Raw genomic sequence first — 25,884 nt, 5'->3', positions numbered from 1 at the left:
TATATATATATATATATATATATATATATATATATATTCTAGAACAGCAATATGGACTTCTCAAAACCAGAAAGCTATTATAAAATGAATGAGAGACCTATCTTAACAGGTTTAGTCTTTACAAATCAAGTATTTCAAATAAGTTATACACATGTATAAGGCACCTATTAATCTAAGAATCATAGATTAACCTAGACGTGAGATGTCTCGAACTTTTGATTCGTAAAAGATTATGACAGAGCTAAAAATATACAAGAGGGTCTATGTTTTCCCATCCCTTCTACTGCACCATGCAAGGTTCAGAAAATCTTCTGAGGAGTACTAAGAGGGAAACTTAACAACTTTTATAAAAACAATTGGAACTAGTTAACTTCCTCTGCCAGAGCTGTACATTCTTTTATTCATCTGACCTTGAACAGATATTTTTCAGACCCTAGCCTATCTAGGTAGAGGACTGTGAGACACACAGGGAAGTATCAAGGGGACTGATACAGGTAACCATGCATTTCCTTAATAAACATGTGGAACACCTACCAAATACTAGGCATTGTGTTAGTCAAAAGGGAGCATAGGAAAACAATAAGGCAAGGAAATGCTAATAAAGTTCTGTTCACACATGTTTGGAAATACCTACAATTAGCCAACTCCAAATAGGAGTAAATGTTGAGGGTCAAGTGAAGCTTCAACATTAATCAACTAATTTTAGAAAAACACTTTTATATTCATCCACAAAAAATTATTAAGCACATAATATGTGAAAAGCAAGCAGCTCACAAGCTAGTGCTGTAAATGCAGACAATGAATGCAATGCCATATGACATGAGCTTGAATGAAAGTCCACAAAAACCAAGGCTTTGCCTAATCCCTGATATATAGCACATGCCTGAAACACAACCTGGAATATGGCAGGCACATGGAATATTTGCTGGAAGCAAATAAAGAGGGCACAGTACCCAGCTATAGAACAGGCTATGCTTTTATTTGAGCCTCATGGCAAAGCAGTGCGAAAAGTGTGCTATTATTAACCTCACTAGGAAACAGTCTTTAAAAAGTGTAAGGGACATGCTACGATGTCTCCCAATTGTAAAGTGCAAGCTCTTACTTCTAGATTATAGCCTCGGTAGCCAAGCAGAATAGAATAGCTGATATAAAGAGGCCACCATCAACTTTTTGCCTAAATTTGATTTTTTTTTCCCCCATATACTTGAAAGGCAGAGCCAGAGGGAGAGTGAGGGTTGGAGAGCAGGGAGAGATCAACCTTCTATCCACTGGTTCACTCCCCAAATGCCTGACATAGTAGGAGCTGGCCAGGCTGAAGCTAGAGACTCCATCTGGGTGTTCTACATGGGTTGCAGGGGTCCAAGCAATTGAGCCATCATCTGCTGCTTCCCAGCATGCACTATCAGAAAGCTGCATCTGAAGTGGAGGAGTCAGGACTACAGCTGGCAGTCTGATATGCAGGCATTGGCCTAACCCACTGTACTGCAACACCTGCCTCATTTTTTGCCTAAATTTATTCCTCCCCAAAGTCAAAATCCAGTTTTGGAATATGTGATGAAATTAACTGAAAAAAAATTATGTAGGTGTTGGGATACATTTCAGAGTTGGCATAAGGAGCTGTGCACAGAACTAAGATCCTCAGCTTCTCTATATTAACATGCAGCTTGTTTGAAGCAAACTTAACAGGTACAGGAAGTTAGATCATTTGAATGTTTTGTTTTTTAATAGATACAGGAAAATGAATAAAACTCAACCCCCAACAAACTAAAAATCTAGCTGAGATTGTGAGGCTAGTGCAAATAATTGTGGTTGAATATGTTCTACAAAATCATAAATAAATCCCAGAGACGGATGGTGGTAATGGTTGCATAACAGTGTGCAGGAACTCAGTGCCATTGACCTGTGTACCCACAGATGATTAACATGGTGAAAAAGAAACAGTGTGGAAACACAGAGGTGGGAGCTGGTTAGTTATAAAAGGGTTCATGGTAGAGATAAGGTTGGAGCTGGAACTTAGAGAACAGAATGAACAGGACTTGGACAAAGATAGGGAAACACATCAACAGGGAGCCCAGCATAAGATGTGTTCAGTGGCAGACAAGATAAGGTCACAGCCATGGGATGTTGATTGCTTCTGTTTTAGGGTGCAAATGGTATGCTAGCCGGCTCACGAGGGAAGCAAAGCAACAAGGCCATGGATATTTCCCTCTGGATTCCAGGAGACCAGGAGTCATTTCATCAAAGTGACATGTGTTTGTTAAATACTGTGGAGAGAAAGCATTAGTTAGGAAGGTATTATAAAGCACCTGCATACAGCATGAAGCGAACAGTATTCAGGAGTATATTAATCAGTTTCACTATACTTTATAAAGCTGGTTGCCTCAGATACTTCATTAAATAGAAAAAGATCATTTAGCTCAGTCATGAAGGTTCACAGTTCAAGACTGGGCTGGTCCTGTTGCTTTACCTCTCGTATGGTATTCTTGCTTGGAGAGTCCTGAGGTGGTACAGAGCATCCTGGGCAAAAGAAAGGGAATATACCTGTCTAGGTCTATGCAGTCTTTTATAAAGACACCAGGCTATAATCCTGTGGACTCTACCCTAACAACCCAATCTAATCTAATCACTTCCCAGAGGCCCCACCTCTGAACACCATAGTTGAATCAAGTTTCCACCCTATTAGTACCACTAACATAAGATGCTAGGGACCAAGTCAGTAATGCATGGGCCTTTGGGGGATATTTAACATCCAAATTAATATCCAAATCATAGAAAGGAGTAAGATGGTGGAACAAAGAAAATGCCAAAGAAGCACATGCTGTCTCTCTTGGTGACAAGTAGAGTTCTGGGGACAGAGTGTAGGACTAGCCTTTATTTTTTTTTAAGACTTAGAAACTTGTTCTCATTCTGAAAGAAAAAATAATTTAAATGATCAGAAGTGTATGTTGCTTATGACTTTCCAAGAGAACTTTCTGGATAAACACACCTGAGGGTGTGCATCCTTTAACATGCTCTTACTAGGGGGGCATTCATGCCAGGAGCTTCACCTCTAAGCTGGGATGGGAATTCCCACCAGTGCAGTGTGGGCAGTTGTTCCAGAACATGGCTCTGCCTATCCCATATGTCATTCACTTCTGGCAGTTCCAGAACCTGCTTATTCAGCCTTGTGATATTAAGCACCCTAGCATTATTTATGCTCTTCCACTTGATGTAGTGTATGCTTTATCAAATTAAGACTGGAACTACATCTTTTCCTTTCTATGACAACTATTTCTAAAAATACTGTATTTTATAAGATGGAAACCTCAAGCAACATGACGAAAATACCGTAAGAATAATTTTATTCTTTTCTCTTTCATTTGGCTTACATCTTTCTTTTATTTTTATTTATTTATTTATTTTTTGACAGCCAGAGTGGACAGTGAGAGAGAGACAGAGAACAAGGCCTTCCTTTCCTATTGGTTCACCCCCCAATGCCACTGTGGCCGGCGTGCTGTGCTGATCCGAAGCCAGGAGCCAGGTGCTTCTCCTGGTCTCCCATGCAGGTGCATGGCCCAAGTCCTTGGGCCATCCTCCACTGCACTCCTGGGCCACAGCAGAGAGCTGAACTGGAAGAGGAGCAACCGGGACAGAATCCAGTGCCCCGACCGGGACTAGAACCCGGTGTGCCGGCGCCGCAGGTGGAGGATTAGCCTATTGAGCCATGGCTTATGTCTTTCAGAACATCCTTCTTCTCTGGCTCTGCTGATGAATTTGGGCATCTTAATAACTCAGTTTTTGCTGTAGATTATTGATGACTCTTTCTCAAGTGTTCTTGACTCAGTGAAAGATTTAGGGGAAGAAATCTAAACTTTGTAGCTTCTGTTACAGCTCCCCTCCTGCTTGCCATTAAGGAGCCAGTTCGAGGGAATGTTACAGACTCCTTCCCACTTGTTATCAAAGGGCCAGATGGGTCTAAGCAAACCAGGTCTGACTTTAGAAACCGGTTCCCCACCTGCCATAAAGGCCTAGTCAGATACGTAAGATAAGATAGTTGTGTGCCTCCTGAATTGTCTTTAAGTTATCATTGACTCTTCCTGGTTCCTGTATCCTCAAACTATCTTACCTTGCTGTTGTGATTTGTTAGACTCGAGAGCCTAAGATAACAATGTGCTCCCTGAAACTGCCTTGGTACTGCCTTGCTAAATTTAGGGTATAAAAGTAGAGAAAGTCAGAGGATGAGGCTTGACTCTTGAGACAGGAGTCTAGTCAAGCCGGCACGCATAAATAAACTGTGTGCCCTTCCCCACAAAGCTTTGACTGCTGTTTCTTTGGTCCGTAACAGTTCTACATCTGGGACATTCTTGGCAATATCACATTTCAAATGAAATGACTTCTGGGCTTTGGTGTGTGCAGATGAGTGTATAGATGTTAACACCTGAGAAAATTAACAGGTATGTCTCACAGGGTGTACTTGTGTACCAGAATTGCATGTTGAGACTGAAGTTCTCCTCAGTGAATCACAGGTATGCATTGAAACCAAGATTTCTCTCCTAAAACAGACTTGAAGAACAAAATTCCCACCCGCAAAGTATTAGGGCATCCTTTTCTCCACATTCTGGCCAGCATTTGGTTTTTTGTTTTTTTTTTTTTTTTAAATTTTTGGATGATAGCCATTCTAACTGGGGTGAGGTGAAACCACATTGTGTTTTTATTTGCATTTCCCAGCTGGTTAGTGATCCTGAACATTTTTTCATGTGTCCATTGGCCTTTGTATTTCATTCTTTGAAAAATGCCTGTATAACAGGAAGACAGCAGTGTGGAGATTTCCTCAAAAATCTGAATATTTATCTACCAAATGAGCCAGCCATCCCAATCCTAGGAATTTATCCAAAGGAAGTAAAATCAGCACATAAAGGAGGAATCTGCACCCCCACATTTATCGCAGCTCAGTTCATAAAAGCTATGATATAGAATCAACTCTGATGTCCATCAACTGAAGACTAAAGAAAAATGTGTTGTAGGTACATCATGAAATATTATTCATCCATAAAAGTAATGAAATCCTGTCTTTTTTGCTACAAAGTAGATGCAACTGGAGACCATTATGCTTGGCAAAATAAACTGGATCCAACACAAATATGTTTGATTTGTAGCTAATTTAGAAAGTACAAAAAATGCAATATATGTGAGTGAAATTGCCATCTTGAGACTTGATTGTATATATTCCTCTGGAACAGTGGTCTTTCTATAAAAAATTTGAGGGGCAGCTTAGTCCACTTGCATTCCATGTTTGAATACCCGGTTCAGGTCCCAGCTACTCTGTACTCCTAACCCAGCTTCCTCCTAATGCTCTTGGGAGGCAGCAGATAATGACCCAGATGAAGTTCCTGGCTCCTGGCTTCAACCTGGCTCAGCCTTGGGTGTTGCAAGCATTGGTGGAGATGACCTAGCAGATGGAAGATCTCTCACCTGCCTTTCCAATAAATAAATGAATCTCTTAAAAAAAAAAAAAAAAAGAGAGAGAGAGAAACAGACTCAAGCCCATCCAACCATACCTTGATCTCTATATGCCTCAACTTTGATAAGACTGAAAATATCTTTGACTAATCCAATGGAGAATCGGAAGGTAGATTTGAAAATATTTAGCTGCAAAAAGTTAAAAGTTTGGTTTTTGTGTCTTCACAGAATTCTCCCAAACTCTTTTGCCCTAAAAACAGAAGCTTTGACATAGATGCCATCTACAGTGTGATAGACGATGCCAAGCAATATGTGTACATTGCTGTCATGGACTACCTGCCGATCTCCAGTACAAGCACCAAGAGGTCAGTGAGCACCCATCCTCTCCAGGGCTGGGCACCACACTGAGGACTGCAGATGAAAGCAGCCTAGACATCAAGATGCAATCAGGCTACACTGAGCACACCATTCAAATCTGCCTAGGGTGCATTCGCAGCTTACCCCTCATGTGTCTCCCCTGCTTTCAGTCTCAGCCTACAGAAAAATATCTAAGGAGTTTAGTCAAAAGCATGAAAGTAACTTTAAAAATAAAATTTTCAAATTTAGAACCACCTTAAATATTATTTGAAAATTATTAACACCGGTAGACCTGAAGAGCATATTATAACAGGACATTTTGAAGGAGTTCCCTTGAAGCAGGCCTCACTTCCTTGTATTCCTGAAAGTCTTCATGAAATACAAAATTCTCACAATGTCTTCTCAATGTCAAGGAGAAGGTAACTTAAAATATATGTTCTCAGGCAAGCTATTCCTCTGTGTGATGAAGACATCATCCCAAAAATGTTTTTCCAATAATTTATCACTGTTCAAGCATACAGACAACATGGAATAAATTTAGAGGCAAAGTCTATGACAAACTCCTTGCAAAATTATCACATGCATAAATCATCCCCATGCCCGGCATTCCCACTTTTGCTTTCTTGCTGGGAATGCAGAGAATTGGGTGCTTGTCAAAGTTTTGCATAATTAGTTTATTCTAGGAAAAGTTTTCAAAGTACATATTTCTTAGAGTGAAACTTGAGAACTTTGTAATTGGGAAAAAAGTCACAATTTTAAAATGATCCATTTCCTGAGCTTAAAATTAAATGTGCCCTATATTACTTGAATATTTTCCATATTGCTAACCCCAAATATGCATAATATGCAAGTTCTATATGCAAATGACTGTAGGATTGCAAAGAGAGTGTTTTTCCCAGAAAGTGATTGCCTCTGATGACAGTCAGTAGAAAAGCATTTTTAAGCTGCAAGATACACACTGTTAACATGCTTTCCACTATAAATATTGTACATCCTTTGAGCACTTCTGGATTTTTCCTCCACACGGTTATTTTTTTTTCTATCCCTCCTTTTTTATTTTTCTCATTTTGTTGTTTGCTTGGTATTAGGTTTAGTGTTGGGCTTCAGCTTCAGGTTAGGAAGCTTTTGAAACAAAAGAGGTTTTGCTGTCTTTCTCGTATTCAGAAGAATAAAGGCTGGGACAATGATTTCTCAGGATTGGCAAAACTCTTGTTCCATGGAGTTCCATGAACAAAGTTGATATTTTTTATGGTCAAGGAAAACAGGGTTATCATGAAGAATCTAAAATATCTTAGAAATTAAAAGTTAAAGATAAATAATGTTAAATACTGGTGGCAACTCAACCTGGGGATTTTTATTTTTTGTATTTTGGTTATTAGTCTATCATTAAGATGCACTCAAAGAGAATTTCTTTTATTGTATTCTTTAAATTTCAAACCTGTAAATCTATTTAGTTTGCTAAATGAAAAGTCATCAGCAGAACATATTAATGGTTCAAACATCCAGGTTACGATTAAATTCTCAATTCTATGAATGGAACATTTTTTAAACCAAACTGATGACTCATCTCAATAGTCCTGGAAAAGCTTTTCAGGAGTGAATTCAACTTTAATAGACATGTAACTACTACCAAATTTCAGTGTGTTACTGGAATTAATTAATATCTTACAGATTTAACTTTTAGTCTACACACTGTAGATAGCCAAATGAAAAAGCCCACACACTCCAAATTTAGAAATTATTGACAGCATGTAAAAGTACACTATTATGCGTACAGCAAGAGTTTTAGAATTAACTTCTGCTTTCCAAGATAGTAGGACATGAATGGAACAATGGTGTATAACTAAACAAATGCTGCAGTAAAAAAAAAAAAACAATCAGATACCCCTATTTCACTTTTTCCTGAAGTAGCAATCAAGCTCTCTTTCTTTGAGCCATTCACTTAATTATTTAGGTCTCAGTTTGGGGTTGTTCATTATTTATTTCTTCAGTCACATGAAGCATATCTTTCAGAAGGAAACCCAGAAATATCTGAAGAACTAAGAAAACTACAGCCTGATTAGTCTTTGAGTCGTAGTGGTCCCCTACCATCACCACTTGCAAATTTGCCTTCTGCAGTTTCAATGACCATTCATCAACTGTGCTCCAAAAATCTGAAGTGGAAAATTCCAGGAACAAATAATTCATGCTTTAAATAACTTTAATACAACATATTCTTATAATTACTTTATCTTATTTATTAGCCTTTATCATTAAAGTTTGGTTTATAAATTAGGTATTATAAGACATTATCACAGATATGTATGTAAAGGAACAAATGTAGTATTATAGAGTTAGGTGCTGTCATTGGCTTCAGACATATATTAAGGACTTTGGAACATATCCCTTAAGGATAAGGGATTGGTATTATTGACTTATGTATTCAATCAACACATATTGATTGAGCACTGTGCATTACATATTAAAGTATATGTTTTAAGAGCTCCATCAAACAGGAATGGACAGACACAGAATAGGTTATTAGAACATAGTGCTATGAATGGAACATATGTGTATGTGCAGGATATTACAGATGCTCAGTGAAAGGGCATCTCTGGCAGTTTCAGGATTAGAGGAAGCTTATTGGAGATGCCACCTGAATGATGCTTCAAAATACTCAGGAATTAATTAGCAAAGGGTGAGAAAGGCGACTCTCCATGTAGAAAGAACAGCATGAACAAAGTTAAAATGGAGAAAAGCAGGCTGGCAGTTTCCGAGCTTGATCACAGAGCCTAAGGTAAGGTAGTGAGAGATCAAATTGGAAAGGGGGCACAGAACAGGACCTGGGAGCCTGACCTCCGGGGGGCCTTATGACTTTGTAGAGCCTCCATTATTTTTAATCAAAGGTAGTAAGATGACCATACTGGCGTTTAGATGGGGTGCTTTCATGGTCTTGGAGGATGTACTCGACACTATAAGACTGGAGGCAGAAAAAACAATTTCGAGCACAAGCTTGAGATGATTTTTCACAGAAGTCCTTAGCTTTACAGAAATAGACAAAGATCCAGGGTTTAGGCTTGTCCACAAGTGAGAGGAAAGTAGAGGGGCAAGTATTCTTCAAGTGATCGATAGAAGGAGCAGGCACAGGGTGAGGGATGGTGAGCTGGCAGCTTGCAAGAGGTAAAAGAGCAGATTTAATGTGATTGAGAGATTGGGGACATGGAGGGTAGGGGGGTCAGATACAAAGGGGAGACCTTCGGAGTGCAATGATTACGACTGAGTAAGGTTTTGAATAATCAATAGAATAATAGATCATCAGTCTAAGCATTGGATTGGCCCAGGATTGGGGTAAGATTTCAATGAGGGAACAGAAAGCTGACAAATGGGACATCAGGTTGAGTCACTTAAGGCATAGACCTTATGACAGGAAAGGGTTTCTTGTTTTCTTTTATAGTGAGAAATTAAGTGACCATTCTGGAAATGGTATTGTTTTTTTAGGGGAAGGGAAGCGTAGGGTGTCCCCCGATTGTAAACCGAGTGGCTACGCTGTGGTGGAAGATATATGCCAGGAGTTGAGGAGAAATTGTGGCCTTAGGCTGTGGTTACTGCAGAGCACTAAGGATTCTGGGAGGAGGCTGAGCCCACAGGAGAAGCTGTGTGCCTGGCGGAGGACTCCAAGTGTCCAGTGGGAAAGGCAGGAGATAGTGGAGTCATGTGAGGCACGGTCAGGACAGACAACACCAAGAACAGTCTGAAAAAGCTCATATAGGCAGAGCCAAGTTCATTGCAGGGGCTGGGGAGGGAGTCTGTTACTAAAGATGAGAGGCATAAGTGGCATTGGAGACTGGAAGAGTTCCTTTGGAAAGGTGATTCATATGGAGTGATGCCTGAATAAAGTTGGAGATGTGGTGAGAGTGACTCATGGTAGTTGCCCGTCTGTCCACACAGACCAGGCCTACACAATGCAAGACTCTAGTGATTGAAGATCTCATTTTAGGCTGTGGCAAGTGCCAGTAAAGCATCATCTCTGATGTCTAACTCAAGACACACATGGTTTTTCAACCTTCCCTGCAAGTTTACTTATTTAAGGGGTCTTCTAAAAGTTCCTGGAAAATTCATATTGTAAAAAAATTGCATAAATGTCAAGATTTTTGTACCCAAAAAATTTTTGTACCATGAACTTTTGAAATCCCCGTGTCTATTACAGAATAAAATAATGATCAGAGTAACAGAAATGTTATCTGTCATCTTGTGAATATCTTTCCTAAAGATAACGTATTTTATTTATGTTTATCTACATGGATATTATTTCTTCAGGACATACTGGCCCGACTTGGATGGAAAAATAAGAGAAGCATTAGTTTTACGAAGCGTTAAAGTTCGACTCCTTATAAGCTTCTGGAAGAAAACTGATCCCCTCACATTTAACTTTATTTCATCTCTTAAAGCTATTTGCACTGAAATAGCCAACTGTAGTTTGAAAGTTGTAAGTACTATTGAATAAAAGAATTCATACTCCTTGCATGTCTACGAAAACTGTAAGCATACACAGACATGTAAACTTCCAGTACAAGCCAGGATAATAATCTTTGGGAATGAAAGATACTTCAAAAGGTAGTTTAATTTTTCAACAATCATACACAGAAAAGGAGATTGGAACCCAAGTTTCCCAATGCCCACTAGCCCTTTTCACACAAACTTTCTGTTGCATCCTTTCCATTTCATTTTAACTCTAAATAATCTATTCTTGTGTGTAAAAAACACTGGACATGTACCAGCACAGGTGCCCCCAGCCCAATGGTCCCCTAGTCTGAGTCCCTGTACTTGTTCCAGGAACTCAACTACTTGCGCCATCACCTGCTGCCTCCCAAATGTGGGTTAGTAGGAAACTGGAATCGGGGGTAGACCAGCCAAGACTCAAACCCAGGATTTGAACCAGGCATTCCAACATAGGATGTGGACATTCTAAACAGAATCCTAACAGCTAAGCTAAATACCCACCCCTATTGGAGTACCTTTTTGTAAAGGAAACAGTCAAATATGTGGACATGTGTTACAAGAGAATGTCCAAATGATGTGACTAGTGTTTTTGAGTGATGACACCATCACTACCCCTATAATCTCATGAAGTTTTAACTTTAAATTGACTTACCCAGTAAATGCTTTTAAAATAAAGAGCCCACAAACCGATGCAGTCTTTCAGAAGGCAGGAAGTAAGGATATAAGATGAATCAGCTAGAATTCCCCCAAAAGCATGATAATGTGGCCATAGAAGAGTGGTCCTCCGGCTGAGGAATAGACATGTCTTCAGTAGTGGACTTTGGTCTGTGCACCATGGATCTCAAAAGTTTTACTAAAATTCAGAATTTAGGGACAAGCAGTTTCCTTACTGATCATCTAGTTTATTGTCCCACCTCTAACCTGGAGAGAAGGTAAAGACCAACTCTCAGTACTTTCTGAAATCAAATTGGAGCACTTTGTACTTTTAAAAATATAAATTATATCTTTTTGAGCACATATGATGCCACAATTCATTCTGGAAAGATTCCAGGCAGTTCTGAAAATGCTCAACATTTTCCAACATGGAGAAGACCTGAGACCTCCACCATTGACTGGTTTCTTCCTGTGAAATCAGTAATTGGAGACCCATAAGCTTCACTTTGGAAGCTTCATCTAAGCACTTAGCAGGTTTAGAAGCCTAGCCTGACCACTCCTGCTCTCAGCAATCCATCTCTTGAATCCCTCATCCCTGGCCTTGGGAGAACTGAAATGCTACTTTGGAGGTTATAAAAGTTGAAGTTAGGATTAATAGAAATCTATTAAAAGAGCTGTAGCCTTAAGTGTTTAGATAGAAAAGATTTGTTCTGGTGGCAAAATCTCTTTCGATCTTTGCAAATCCCGAATTTATTTAACTATTCATTGATATAAACTATGCAACATGTAAGAATATTTGTTCAGTTCATTGGCATGCTTGGCAGAAGCACCCTGAGGCATGCAGTAAATGCCAGTGCACCCTAATGAATAGGACAATGAGAATTAAACAAGCTTCTGACTCTCATCTTGTTGAAAGACTGAATTTTTTGTCCATTTTGTAGCTTAAAACTGTTGATTAGAGATTTAGTTGAGCATGCTAATTTTCTCTTTTGTTCCTATATACATTTAAGAACAAAAAAAATAGCTTCCTTTATACAAAGCAACAAGATTATGGTTTTTAATAACCCAGTAGGAGGTCTATTGTTGATATTTGGATAATACACTCTTTTGTGCTCTTGAACAAGACCAGAAACATGCTTTATTCACCTTCTTTTTTTTTTTTTTTTTCTTACAGAAATTTTTTGATCTGGAAAGAGAAAATGCCTGTGCTGCAAAGGAACAAAAGAATCACACCTTTCCTAAATTAAATCGCAACAAATACATGGTAACAGATGGAGCAGCTTATATTGGTAAGTGTCAAAGCGGGAGACTTCCTTAGGGGATGACGCAGGCAGTGGTCATCCAGCTGTGCCCTGTGGTACCCTGGGGTGAGGGAGCAGAGCCTTGGGACCCTTGGCTGATGGCAAGACCTGGAGGTCAGTCAACAGGAGGAGTAGGGAAAGGAGCTCTTTAGCCAAACATCATCTCCTCTATGACCTAACTCATTCTAGGAAACCATAAGGAGGTATGTTCTCAGCAATGTTTTGCAGAAATTCTTTGGGCCACTGTCCTCATTTATAGGTGAGGAGGTCAATGATTCACAAAGTCCTGGTGCTGGAACCAGCATGGTGCTCACTCCCTTGCCCACAGAACCATGCCAAGGCCAGCGCCGCGGCTCACTAGGCTAATCCTCCGCCTTGCGGCGCCGGCACACCGGGTTCTAGTCCCGGTCGGGGCACCAATCCTGTCCCGGTTGCCCCTCTTCCAGGCCAGCTCTCTGCTGTGGCCAGGGAGTGCAGTGGAGGATGGCCCAAGTCCTTGGGCCCTGCACCCCATGAGAGACCAGGATAAGCACCTGGCTCCTGCCATCGGTTCAGCGCGGTGTGCCGGCCGCAGCGCACCTACCACGGCGGCCATTGGAGGGTGAACCAATGGCAAAAAGGAAGACCTTTCTCTCTGTCTCTCTCTCACTGTCCACTCTGCCTGTCAAAAATAAAAAATAAAAAAGAACCATGCCAGTCTTTTATGAGTCCTGGGAGGCAAGCATTGGAGACCTTCAGTACCATAACTAACATTACCCAGGCAATGAGCCCACCTCTGCAGTTTCCTCAATGTCTTACTTTGGGACAATTTACTTGAACACTCTAAAATTTCAGTTTCCTCATCTGCATAATGGAATTTATAATTTCTACTTCATTGGATGAAATTTAAATGGCATAATATATGCAAAGTACCTGGAACATAGATGATACCTGATGATTGCCAGCTACCATTCTATAGGTAATACAGCTCCAGAAGCAGAAACCATTATGTATTGGTGGAATTACTTTTGTATCAAATCTGTTCCAACATTCCATGATGTCTGTGAATTCAAGGCAACACCTTAAATGGTCATAACTCATAGGAAGAGTTTAAATTATCTGTAAAAAGAAGGCACATGCCATTCAAAATTAGCAGTATGGTTACTGTGTAGCACACATGAAATGGCAACCTAAAAAGCAGAAAATATATGCTTCTGAAGTGCCGATATATGGAATTTCTGAATTTTTCAATCTCAAATTCAGTGAATGAGTAAGAACTATACCCTTTTAATTTTGTACAGTACTTGATTTATCTTTTTATTATTTTAGCAACATTGTCAAGAGGGAGGGCAGCTTCTGTTATCTGCAGTTTAAAGTTGAAGCCACAGATATGAAATGATCAGGCCATACGGACATTAAGGGGAAGAGGCTAGCACTAGGATACAGGGAACCTAGCCACTGCTGTTAGCCATTTGGAGAGTTAGTACCTGCCAGCCCAGTGTGAAGATGTTCCATCTTTTCTCATCTTTAATGGCTATAGTACCATATTAACATTGAGTACTGAAGTGATTTTAAAATGGCATTCTAGTTTCTCTGGAATCTGAGAATATTATTTAACTCCTGTTGTTTGTCTCAGTATCTCAAAATGTGATTATTTGGATTTTTTCATGTTTAACAGGTCGGAGTTAATAGAATGAAATCAGCTTTTATTTAAGCAAGTGTCAAAAAAAAAAACCCTCAAAATCATTTAATAAAAAGGGAAAGCTTTTGATTCAATTATTGAGAAATGCGGAGATGGATCAGGTTTCAGAAATAGAAGAGTTTAAAGACTCAATTCTAGCTTTTTGTTGGTTTAAAGTAAGGTGTGTGAGTGTAATCTATCTGTGAATTCCAGCATTGAGAGTTAAAAGCTGGAGGATAGTAGAAAGTTATTTAATCTCTTTAACCATTGTTGATCTATCTGTAAAAGGAAAATAATAGCAACAACTCTTTGATAGTGGTATGGGGGTTATAACCACTGTCCCCATCTAGTTTCATTGTAAAGATTGCTTACTTGCTCCTTTCCTTCATTGGCCATACATAATACTTCTTTAACTGAGTATATGTTTCACATAACATTTTAGCAAAACAAATCCCACAACATCAACCACCGAAACTATAATTCCATTCACATAAATTCAGAGACTACTAAGAGAAAATTCAGTGATAATTTAAATAATTATCAGCATGTTCTGGAAATCCCCCAAGTTGTCACTCATACACTTGCTGGGAATACAAAATTAAGAAAATCTACACTGGACATATCATGGAATTACAGCTCCATTAAGTTTTCACAAGACTTACAGAAGGATCTGCAAAAAGTGTTCTCTCTCTGATTTTTTGAATTCTCCGGAATATATTTGAGTCAAGTGCCTCAAACTTGGCTGATGGGAGGTGAGGATATGGTAGGGAATGAACACACTCAGCACTCTCATATAGCTTCCCAGCAAGGTCTTGCACACTCACCAGAATGTTCCTTTGAATCATACCACAGATCTGGCAACTAGGGTCTCAACATGCATTTTTTTTTTGGGGGGGGGGGGGCAGCTGATGCTGCATCCCAGTTAAAAATTTTTGAAGCATATATGTGATTTTGATGTTTACCCAAACCATTATGGAAACACTGGATCACACTGGTGTAGAAATTACTGTGTATGCATGTGAAAGCATCACAAGGTGCTGGACCTTGGCTCTATCCAATGTATTGAAGGAAAAAAAACAGTGTGTAGAGACCTGAAAATATTATGTGTTACTTGATAGATGATTCACTAATTTATAGCAAAAAAAAAAAATCATCCAAATGTATGCCTTTTATGAAGCTGCTGACAGCACCATTGTGATGTTTATTAGCAGAGGAAGGTAATAGGGGGAGATCATTCTGTGTGCTGACAAATCTGACTTAATAACTTGGTATTCTTAAACTGTGAGAAATAAATTTAAGAATAGGATGAGAGACAAAGGAACCATCTTCAAATATGCAAAGAGGGTATACACTTAGAAAGTCTTCAGTTCCCTTTATGGAACCAGCTCTTATTGAAAGAGAACAAAACTTGGAGCTTAGAACAGACGGGCTGGTGGTACTTTATAAAATAACTTTTTCATTCTTGACCTGGCTCAGAATTGTTCAGTGAGAATACATATTGGTTTATAGTATTGTATATACTTCATAGAGTCTGAGATCTGAGTCCTCTATGATTAGTGTTCACCTCTTTGACCTCCTAATCCTAATCTGTAAGGTGGAGGTAAATCCTACCAACCATATGAAATGATGACACAAACGCAAGCTATAGTGGTTTGCTCATAGCAGGAACTTAACAAATGATACTTTCTCTACTCTCAAAGTCTCATATATTCCAACTTCATCCCTCACTCCTCCCCTTCATGTTTCAATATCCCAGCCACATTGTGTGTCCTCAAGAAGTCACCCTCCCCTTGAGGGTGTGGCTCTCATTTTCCTAATCAAATTTCTATGACTCTCTCATTACTCAGTGGAATGCTCCTTTCCTTACATTTTGAACCAGAGAGAAATTCCTTCTCTCCTTCCCTCATGGCATTGTGTAAATCCACCTCTTAGACTATCATGTATGTTTTATATCCTACACATTTTATTTCCTTCCTGAACTCCTTGAAGGCAGGGACAGTCATTTTATTTCATATTCAAAACCCCTAACATTGTACCTGTAGACTTTAAGCACTCAGTAAATTATAAAAATAAATGGTTGTGTGGCCTCAGGGGAGAAACCATTGTTCTCTTTCTCAGGAACACTCTTTGTTGGATACCAGAGATGTATGTAAGAGTAATGGGTAGTCCAGTCCTTTCTTAGCTGCCATCTCGAAGATGGGCTACACGTGTATAGCAATAGACATTATCAGCCTATTCTGGGGCAACTCCAAGAATGAATACCTGACATAGCTGAATTATGTCCCCTTAAAACTCATATGCTGAGGAACAACTTGAGGGATTAAGATGGTGGAGTAGGGATGGAGCTTACTGTTACAGCCTAGGAGAAGATAGTTTAAAAAGTAGAGTGCAGTCTCAGGGAAGAGTTAGGGAGAAAATGGTGGAGGAAACTATATGAAAATTAGAGGGACATGTGGAACTATGTGTGCACAACAATGTGTGCACCTACATGCACAATACAGGACCCCAGCGACCAGGAGCCTCTGCACCAGCTTTGGAGAGTGAGGTAAGATCAGTCTGCAAGAGCCCAAGCCACCAGTGATAAGCTGTAGGAAGAGCCTGGAGAGAATTGAGAAAAAAATGGGAGGGGGCACATTTCTCTCTCCCCAATCACCCTGCAATGGCATCCTGTAACAAGCCGATAGAGTGGGCACCATTTTGGATATACATAAGAGCTGTGCCGGTTCATATCCACGTCCAGTGACCAAGTGGAGACACCAGAGTCTGGTGGGGAGAACTGGCAGGGAGCTAGGTGCTCATGACTTTGGGAGGCGTGTGTGCTGGGACTTTGGGCTGTCATTGTAGGAGGCTACACACGCTCAGGGCTCCTTGATTCCCTGGCGTGGGACATTGCTACAGAATCTGTGTTTACACTGAGAACTTCAAAGATCCTTTGTGTGGTTCTGCGGCAATTCTGATGAAGATTATACCCACGGGGGCTAGCGCCCAGGCATTGGTCTTGTTGAGGAGAGGAAGTGAGCTATCTATACCAACAGAAGAAACCTGGCCTCTGATTTTAAAAAGAAAAAAAAAGATTCACCATTCCCAATGGGGGTGTCACCTTGGACACTCCCTTCACCTTGGAGCACTGAACAGAGCTCTCTGGCCACACCTACCACATGCCTCTCAGTATGCACTGAAAAATTAGACACTTCACTAATCCACAGAAGCATACTCCAAAGACAAAAGCTTTCACAGTGAAAAAACATAGAAGAAACCAATGACAATCTCTACAAATGCCAAATAATAAACACACCAATTCAAGAAACAAAAATAAGGACGACAATGTAACACTCCCACATAACACAATACTTCATTACTATACTGTGCTGATGAGATTGAAGAAATGCCATAAATAGAATTCAAAAAATTGATCATAGGATTACTTAGAAGTAATCAGAAGCAAATGAAATCTATATGTGACGTGAAAGATTTCTCCTATGAAATTTAGATCTTAAAGGGAAATCAATGAAATATTAGAAATGAAAATTTCAGTAGAGTAAATAAAAATGCAGTGGATAGCCCTAACAGAATCAGTAAAGCAGAATAAAGGCTATCTGACTTAGAAGACAAAGTGCAGGAAATTATACAATCAGACCAAACACAAGAAAAAGAAAATAGAAAAATAAAAAGCTCTGTTGGGAATCTACAGGCTACTATCAAATGACCCAACATATGGGTCCTAGGAGTTACTGAAGGCATGGACAGAGAGAAAGGTTAGAAGGCCTGTTTAGTAAAATAGCAGAAAACTTCCCTGGTTTGGAGAAAGAAAGGGACATCTAAGTACAGGAAGCCAATGAACTCCTAATAGACATGACCAGAAAAGATCCTTGCCATGAAACATTGTAATCAAACTCACCACAGTAAAACATAAATAGAAGATTTTAAAATGTGCATGAGAGAAATGCCAAATTACTTACAGAGGATCTGCAATTAGACTCATAGCAGATTTCTCATCAGAAACCCTACAGGATAGGAGAGAATGGTGAGATATATCCAAGTCTTTTTTTTTTTTTTTTTGACAGGCAGAGTGGACAGTGAGAGAGAGACAGAGAAAGGTCTTCCTTTTGCCATTGTTTCACCCTCCAATGGCCGCTGCGGCCGGCGCACTGCGCTGATCCAAAGGCAGGAGTCAGGTGCTTCTCCTGGTCTCCCATGGGGTGCAGGGCCCAAGCACTTGCGCCATCCTCCACTGCACTCCTGGGCCATAGCACAGAGCTGGCCTGGAAGAGGAGCAACCAGGACAGAATCTGGCGACCCGAAGGACTAGAACCCAGTGTGCTGGCACCGCAAGGCGGAGGGTTAGCCTATTGAGCCGCAGCACTGGCCCCATGTCTTTTTTTTTATAAAAGATTTATTTTATTTATTTGAAAGAGTTACAGAGAGAGGTAGAGACAGGGAGAAAGGTCTTCCATCTGCTGGTTCACTTCCCAAATGGCTGCAACAGCCAGAGCTGAGCTGATCCGAAGGCAGGAACTAGGAGCTTCCTCCAGGTCTCCCACATGGGTGCAGGAGACAAAGGATTTGGGCCATCTTCTACTGCTTTCCAGGCAATAGCAGAGAGCTGGATTGGAAGTGGAACAGTTGGGACCAGAACTGGCGCCTATGTGAGATGCCAGCGCTTCAAGCCAGGACTTTAACCTGCTGTACCTCTTTTTTTTCTGTAATCCAGAATACTGTAGCCTGCAAAGTCTTCATTTATGAACAAAGGTGAAATAAAGACCTTCCATAACAGAAATTGAAATAATTTTTCATTACCCAGCCAGTCTTGCAAAAGATTCTTAAGGATGTGCTACACTCAAACACAGAAACATGGATATCACTATGAAGGAAGGTGAAGGCAAAAAATCTCCCAATAAAAGTACAAAGGAAATCCAAGGTAAAAAATAGGAATATTTATGGAAAAATGGCAGAGCAAAGTTTTTACTTATCAGTAGTCACCTTGTATGCAAATAGCATCAACTCTCTAGGTAAAAGAAACAGACTGGCTGAATGAACTAAAAAACAAAACCTATCTATTTGCTGCCTACAAGAAACACATCTCACCAACAAAGATGCATGCAGACTGAAAGTCAAAAAATAGAAAAATGTTCCATGCCAGCAAAAACCAAAAAAGAGCTGGAGTAGCCATCCTTCTATCAGACAAAAGAGACTTTAACACACAAAAAAAAAAACTTAATAATGATTAAGAGATCAACAGGAAGATGTAACTATTATAAACGTGTATGCACCTAATTACATGACACATGGCTATTTAAAAGAAATGTTACAGGATCTAAAGAGAATTGACTCAAATACAACAGTACTATAGGACTTCAATACCCCACTTTGAGCAATGGACAGATCAACCAGACAGAAAATCAGCAGGGAAACAGGAGAGTTAATCAACACTATAGACCAAATGGACCTAACATGTATATTCAGAACTTTCCATCATATAGCTGCAGAATACACATTCTTCTCATCAGTGCATGGAACTTTCTATAGGATAGACTACATGCTAGGCCACAAAATAAGTCTAAGCAAATTCAAAAAATTAGAAGCCATACCATGCAGCTTCTCATACCACAACGCAATGAAGCTGGGTATCAGCAATTCAGGAATCTCTAGAACATATATAAATACATGGAGACTGAAAAATATGCTTCTGCATGAACAGTGGGTAATTGGAGAAATCAAAAGAGAAATCATAGAATTTCTGGAAATGAATTAAATGGCAGTATAACATCAAAACTTACACGGCAAAAAGCAATGTTAAGAGGAAAGTTTGTAGCAATTGTTACTTCAAGAAATTGGAAACATACCAAGTGAGCTATCAGTGCATCTCAAGGACCTAGAAAAATAACAGCAAATCAAACCCAAAACTAGCAGAAGAGAAGAAATAATTAAAATTAGAGAATAAATAAGCATAATTGAAAAAAAATACAAAAGAGCAGCAAAAAAACTGGTTTTTTGAGAAGTAAAAATTGACAACACACTATTTGCAGATGACATGATTCTATATATAGGGGATTCAAAAGACTCCAATAGGAAACTAATGGAACTCATGAAAGAGTTTGGTAAAGTAGCAGGATATAAAGTCAATACACAACAATCAACAACCTTTGAATACACAGACAAAGCCATAGCTTAGAAAGAACTTTGAAGATAAGTCCCATTCACAATAGCTAACAAAAAAAGTCAAATGCTTGGAATAAATTTAACCAAGGATGGCAAAGATTTCTACAATGAGAATCATAAAACATTAAAGAAATAAAAGATACAAAAAGATGGAAAAATATTCCATATTCCTGGATTGTAAGAATCAAGATCATCAAAATGCCCATACTTCCAAAAGCAATTTACAGATTCATTGTAATGCCAATCAAAATACCAAGGACACTCTTCTCAGATATAGATGATGCTGCTGAAATTCATATGGAAACACAGGAAAACTCGAATAGCTAAAGCAAACTTTTTTTACGATTTTATTTTGAGTTAGTTACAGACAGTGAGAGGGAGAGACAGAGAGAACGGTCTTCGTTTGGTTGGCTCCCTCCCCAAATGGCTGCAGTGGCCAGCGCTGCACTGATCAGGAGCCAGGCACTTCTTCCTGGTCTCCCACATGAGTGCAGGGGCACAAGGTCTTAGGCCATCTTCTATTGCTTTCCCAGGCCATATCAGAGAGCTGGACTGGAAGAAGGGCAGCCGGGACTAGAACTGGTGCCTATATGGGATGCTAGCACCACAGGCAGAGGATTAACGGATTGCACTATGGCACTGGCCCTGCTAAAGCAACCTTATACAACAATAACAAAGCCAGAGGCATCACAATACCAGATTTCAAGACATACCTCAAGGCACCCACATGTTTACTGCAACTCAGTTCACTATGGCTAAGACATGGAATCAACCTAAATGCCCATAAACTCCAGACTGGATAAAGAAATTTACAGGATATATACATCATGGAATGCTACACATCAGTAAAAAAAAAAAAAAAAAATCTGGACATTTGCAACAAAATGGATGAATCTTATTACCAGATGGTCTCCTTGATCTATGATAATAGAGCACCTAAAAGGCAATCTATAGAAGTGAAATTGACACTTTGACAAGGAATGACTTGAAAAACCCTTGTCTTGACTGTTGAGGAACATTTTTGTACTGTTTGTTGAACTCTTAACATAGTTAATCTGAAGTTAATTGAAAATAGATCTTAGTAAAAAAAAAAATAAAAGTGGGAATAAGAGAAGAGGAAAAAGGTTGGGAGTATAGGTGGGAGGGTGGGCACCATGGGAACCATGTTCCTAAAGTTGTATGAAGTGTATGAAGTTTGTAACTGTAAATTGTATAGTTCTGCATACATTCCTAAAGACTTATTTCTAAGGGTACAATTTAAAAATTTGCCATGCAATCACAAATTCCCTTAAGCTGGTGGTAAAAATACCATTTTAAGGTGTTAAAATGATCATGTGCATAGGATTAAATATTAAAGTGATCATGTGTATAGGATTGAGTATTAAAGTGATCATATATATAGGATTAAGTGGTGATAATAATAGATAGAATTAAAAAGGAGTGAATGCTCCAACCTGGGAAACAGTCCATACAGCCTACTCATAGAATGACAATCACTTTAAGTAGCACTCTGACCTCAGAATCATCCCTTAAGACATTCTGGTCTGATTGAAAAGCCTGTGAGAACATTTCAGGCCTGGATAGCTAGGACACTGTGGCAAAAAATGTTCTACATGAAGGATCTCTCTGGATGAGACCTCAGTGTAAAGAAGTGGTCATAAAGAAGGATGTACTTTTCTCTAAATACTGAAGGAGTCAGTGGATTCAGAAGGCTTCCATAGCCTTGGCAGCTCATATCAAGGGCCTTGGGTGATCACTGACATCATACATAAGAGTGTTAATTGTTAAATTAACAGGAGTCACTGTGCACTAACTTCCCATGCAGGACCTCTGTCCTCAAAGAGTTATGAGAGTTAACAGTAAAACTTGTTCTCAAAGATTTATTTCATTGTAGTTTATTAAGTGAAGGATATCCTTATGCCTCCTAAGTTTTAGTTATGCCAACTCCATTGCTTGTTTTCTTAGGTGCTTCCTTAATGATAAAACTTGTTCAAGGACTTACTTTCTTTTAATGTATTAAGTGGAGGATATTTTTATGTCTCATTAGTTATAGTTATGTTTAAGTGCTTGCAAAAGAGGTATCATTCTAGGGTGTTTCTTTAAAGTTAATTAAGTTTCTAAAAAAAGAAGTCAAATTAACTTCGAGATGCAATGACTTTGAACAGCCCTTGTCTGGACAGTTGAGTAGCAGGGTTTTTTTTAATTTCTTTTTGGTTTGTATTTCATGCAAATTGTTGAACTCTTTACTCAGTATAGAGTTAGCCTTCTGTTTATAAAGTAAATTGAAAATGGATCTAATGGAGAATGGGAAAGGGAAGAGGAGGATGCCTGGGAAGGTGGGTGTGGTAGGGAAAATCACTGTATTCCTAAAGTTTTGCTTATGAAATGCCTGAAGTTTATAGTCATTAAATAAACAATTTCTTTGGAGAATGAATGAATGAATAACTTATACGTTGAGGTCCTAATCTGGAGTATGTCATTATGTGGCCTGATTTGTAGATAGGGTCTTGACAAAGACAAAGTTAATGTGAAGCTATTAGGATGGGCCTTATACTCTTATGAAAAGGAAAAAATGGGACACAGAGGAAAAGACGTTGGAAGAGAGGAAAAAAATAAGAAGGAACCCATCCCACTCACACTGTGTGACTTTATTTCCAGAACTGTGAATAAGTTGTTTAAGTCTCCCAATTTGTGATTACTTTGTGATAGCAGTCCTAGAAAATGAGTAAACCCAGCAACACCAAGACATCAGTCAGGAAAGCCTGTGTTCACAGCTGCTGCCCTGATTCATGGGTCAAGAGGCCTGCTCCCGTGCCTGGGAAATGATTCTTAGTGTTTGTGTCCTGAGTTAAGGTGTGTTCCTCCCTAGCTTCAGTTTTTCCTAGATGTGAAAGCTTCTTGGGCTTATAATTAGAATCCCTCATTTGTATATATGAATTAGATGTTGTCTCTTTCAGATGGTAGTAATTATTCACAGGATTTTAAAGTGTATTCCTATATATTTTAAATGTTGCTGTATTTAGTGTGTCTTGTGAATGTCAATAAGAAATAACATTTACAAAAAAGAACAGCAGATTCCTTGTTTTGAGTTTCAACTACAGCAAAGCTGAAGAAAATGCCAAAATACTATGCAAATATTAATATGCCATATGTAAGGCTTCTTGAATTTTTTTTCTAGAGCTGTCAACACAATTCAGCCTCTCTCTGTCATTAGTCCTGGGTGTTTTGATTTTGTTAAAATAGAATCTTCTCTGCATTTCATTACACTGAGATTATTCCCAGTGGAGCCTAATTCCTCACTGTTGTCTCTTTGTTTGCAGGAAATTTTGACTGGGTTGGGAATGATTTTACCCAGAATGCTGGCACCGGCCTTGTTATCAACCAGGCAGATGTGAGGAACAACAGAAGCATCATTAAGCAACTTAAAGATGTGTTTGAAAGGGACTGGTACTCCCCTTATGCCAAAACCTTACAGCCAACTAAGCAGCCAAACTGCTCAAGCTTGTTCAAACTCAAACCCCCCTCCAACAAAACTGCCAGCTACAACACAAGTGGGAAGGAGCCCTTGAGCATACAGTGAGAGTGAACAAACTGACCTAACAGCTCTGAATTTCATATTTATACCTACAGGACTTGAGGAGCGAAAAACAATTTAATATGTCTTTTTTTTTTAGGGAAAAAGCACACTTATGAAAAATGTTCTCTGAACATGTCATATCTATCTGACAATATCTTAGCTCTGTATGCACTACATTTAAGACTTTTGTACTTGTTACTTTAGACTGAGAATATCATCCTGGCTTAGAAGTTAGTTTTTACGTATGCATACAGATTTTAAAACTTTGATTCATGTTTCTTAGCCCTCGCTGGTCTCAGAACTTTTCTGTTGACCCACCTGGTCAGTTCTTAGGAAGCCTAGCATGAAGTAAGTGCTTGCTTTAACACCATGCTGAGAACTGCTGGTTTTTGAAGGAAGGTGAGGATTTTGCCTTGGAGAAGAGACTGATAACACCAAGGCCTGTACAGTCAGCTAAGCATGACCAGCCTACATCTCATGCCAGCCTTCAACACTCTTGAACAATACCCTTTTCACTTCCTTTTTCATTTTCTTTCAATATCATGAGGGTTTTTTTCACATCATTCTCTTCTCAAAAAACATCCTTATAACATAGTATCCCTATATTCACCTCACCATTAGTTCCAAGTGAGATAACGTCTTTTGATAATGTCTGAATTCTTCAGAATGGATACAAAGTGGAAATAGCAGTCTTCTCAACTTTCAACTGCATTTTCCCCCTACCAAATAGGTCTTTTCAAACCACAGCCAGCAATATGTATCCTTTCTCTCAAGTTCAGAAAAATTATGTAGTTACCTGCTAATATCCAGCAAGCTTTTAGTCTGCATTTTGAGAATAAAGTAGTTTTTCATGTTTTGATTAGTTTATGGTATTTATAAAGGGAAGGTCTATATGTATCAGTGGATTTTAATCTCTTTAGAATCATTATGCTGTTAAGAGTATGCCAGCAAATGTTTATAGAGCTATTTAATATACCTTCTGCTATTTAATATACCAAATGCTTTTCAGAGAAATGCAATTTAAATACTGTGCTTAACATATTTTACTAAGAAACAGAAATATTAGATTATTGTAATATAATGACATTGTGTGTTGTTGTTTTATATCTATACAATATATAACCCACATAAATAGAGACTGTGGGAGACAAGAGAAAGGTATGGCCTGTTCAGAGCCCAAAGCAGGTGGCCAGGATGCCCTGTCCCTGTGGCTCCTGACTGTGGCTCCAAGTCCCTCACTCCTTGGTCTCTGGTTTTTATTGGTAATGTAGAGACAGTAATACTCACCTACCTCGCAAGGATTTGTCATGGTAGGAAATATTTATAACTTGTTTTGAAATCAAAAGACCTATATAAATGCTAAGCATTATAATGTATACTCTTTTTCTTGAAATAATCTTTGTGGTATACTGAGAGACTTAACACTAGGTCCAAGAACCCAGAAGGGAAAACATATCCACAGCTTCTAATTATGAACGTGGACAGAAGACAGACAGCAACACAAAAACCCCAGTGGCAATCTGGATTGTTATAATTTCAATGGGACATTTTACTGGGTTACTTTGGCATAAATAACACAAAATTAGACATTGTGATAGGGAATCATTCTTTTAGAAACAGCTTGTACATGTATTTTTCAGAAAAAAAGATAATCTATCTCAATCATTCTTTTTCCTTTCTAGAGAGTTGATTGTGAATATGCCTAAACAGTAAAGGGGGAGCCTAGGAATCTTACCAGTGGGTTCACTTAATGTCGGATGACTGGTTGGTCATCCAGCGATCATGTAACTTTCTTATTGTTTCCAAATATTGTTTCACTGGATATTTAGTCAGCCAACAGAGCTGAAACAAAGCTATTTTTAAGGATAGCCTGTTTTTATGACTGGGGAATTCTCAAACTCTTCATCAATAACTGCCAGCCCCTAGAACTCTATAAATATTTACCATAAACCCAATCCTTGTTTGAGCTGTTATCCTGCCAGTCATCCCAGCAAAGTAACGGTGGCTTTGGTGATGATTTTAAAAAGAAAGAAAAGAGGAAGAGTGGAGACAAACCAAGTTCGCCCATGGACAAAAAAGCAATCTGGGTGGAATTTGAAAAGGTCACCTTAAGGGAGAAAAAGCAGTTGATCCTTTGTTTGTCTGATGTATTTGTCCATAGTAATAGAACAAGTAATACGCTTGGTATTAAGGGGCCCATTCATTAGCACTATCTTTCACATGTGGTAGGGAAAAGTGCTTGCCATCCTTCACAAAAT

The 25,884-nt window shown here is 39.1% G+C and overlaps 1 protein-coding gene across 2 annotated transcripts in view; it reads left to right on the top strand.

The window, feature by feature from the left end:
• Window positions 1-24,483, top strand: part of PLD5 (phospholipase D family member 5) — a 405,904-nt gene extending 381,421 nt beyond the window's left edge. For both annotated transcript variants that reach the window (XM_062211388.1, XM_062211389.1), the window contains 4 exons: window positions 5,668-5,804; window positions 10,093-10,261; window positions 12,104-12,218; window positions 23,370-24,483. In XM_062211388.1, coding sequence (XP_062067372.1) covers window positions 5,668-5,804; window positions 10,093-10,261; window positions 12,104-12,218; window positions 23,370-23,629 — 681 coding nt within the window. In that variant the 3' untranslated portion in view covers window positions 23,630-24,483. The remainder of the gene's footprint in view (window positions 1-5,667; window positions 5,805-10,092; window positions 10,262-12,103; window positions 12,219-23,369) is intronic.
• The last annotated feature ends 1,401 nt before the right edge of the window (window positions 24,484-25,884 follow it).

This window comes from Lepus europaeus, chromosome 14 (genome assembly GCF_033115175.1).
Source record: "Lepus europaeus isolate LE1 chromosome 14, mLepTim1.pri, whole genome shotgun sequence".
NCBI classification, from domain to species: domain Eukaryota; kingdom Metazoa; phylum Chordata; class Mammalia; order Lagomorpha; family Leporidae; genus Lepus; species Lepus europaeus.
The sequence above is the reverse complement of the archived record's forward strand: the minus strand, read 5'-3'. Positions and strand labels throughout refer to the sequence as shown.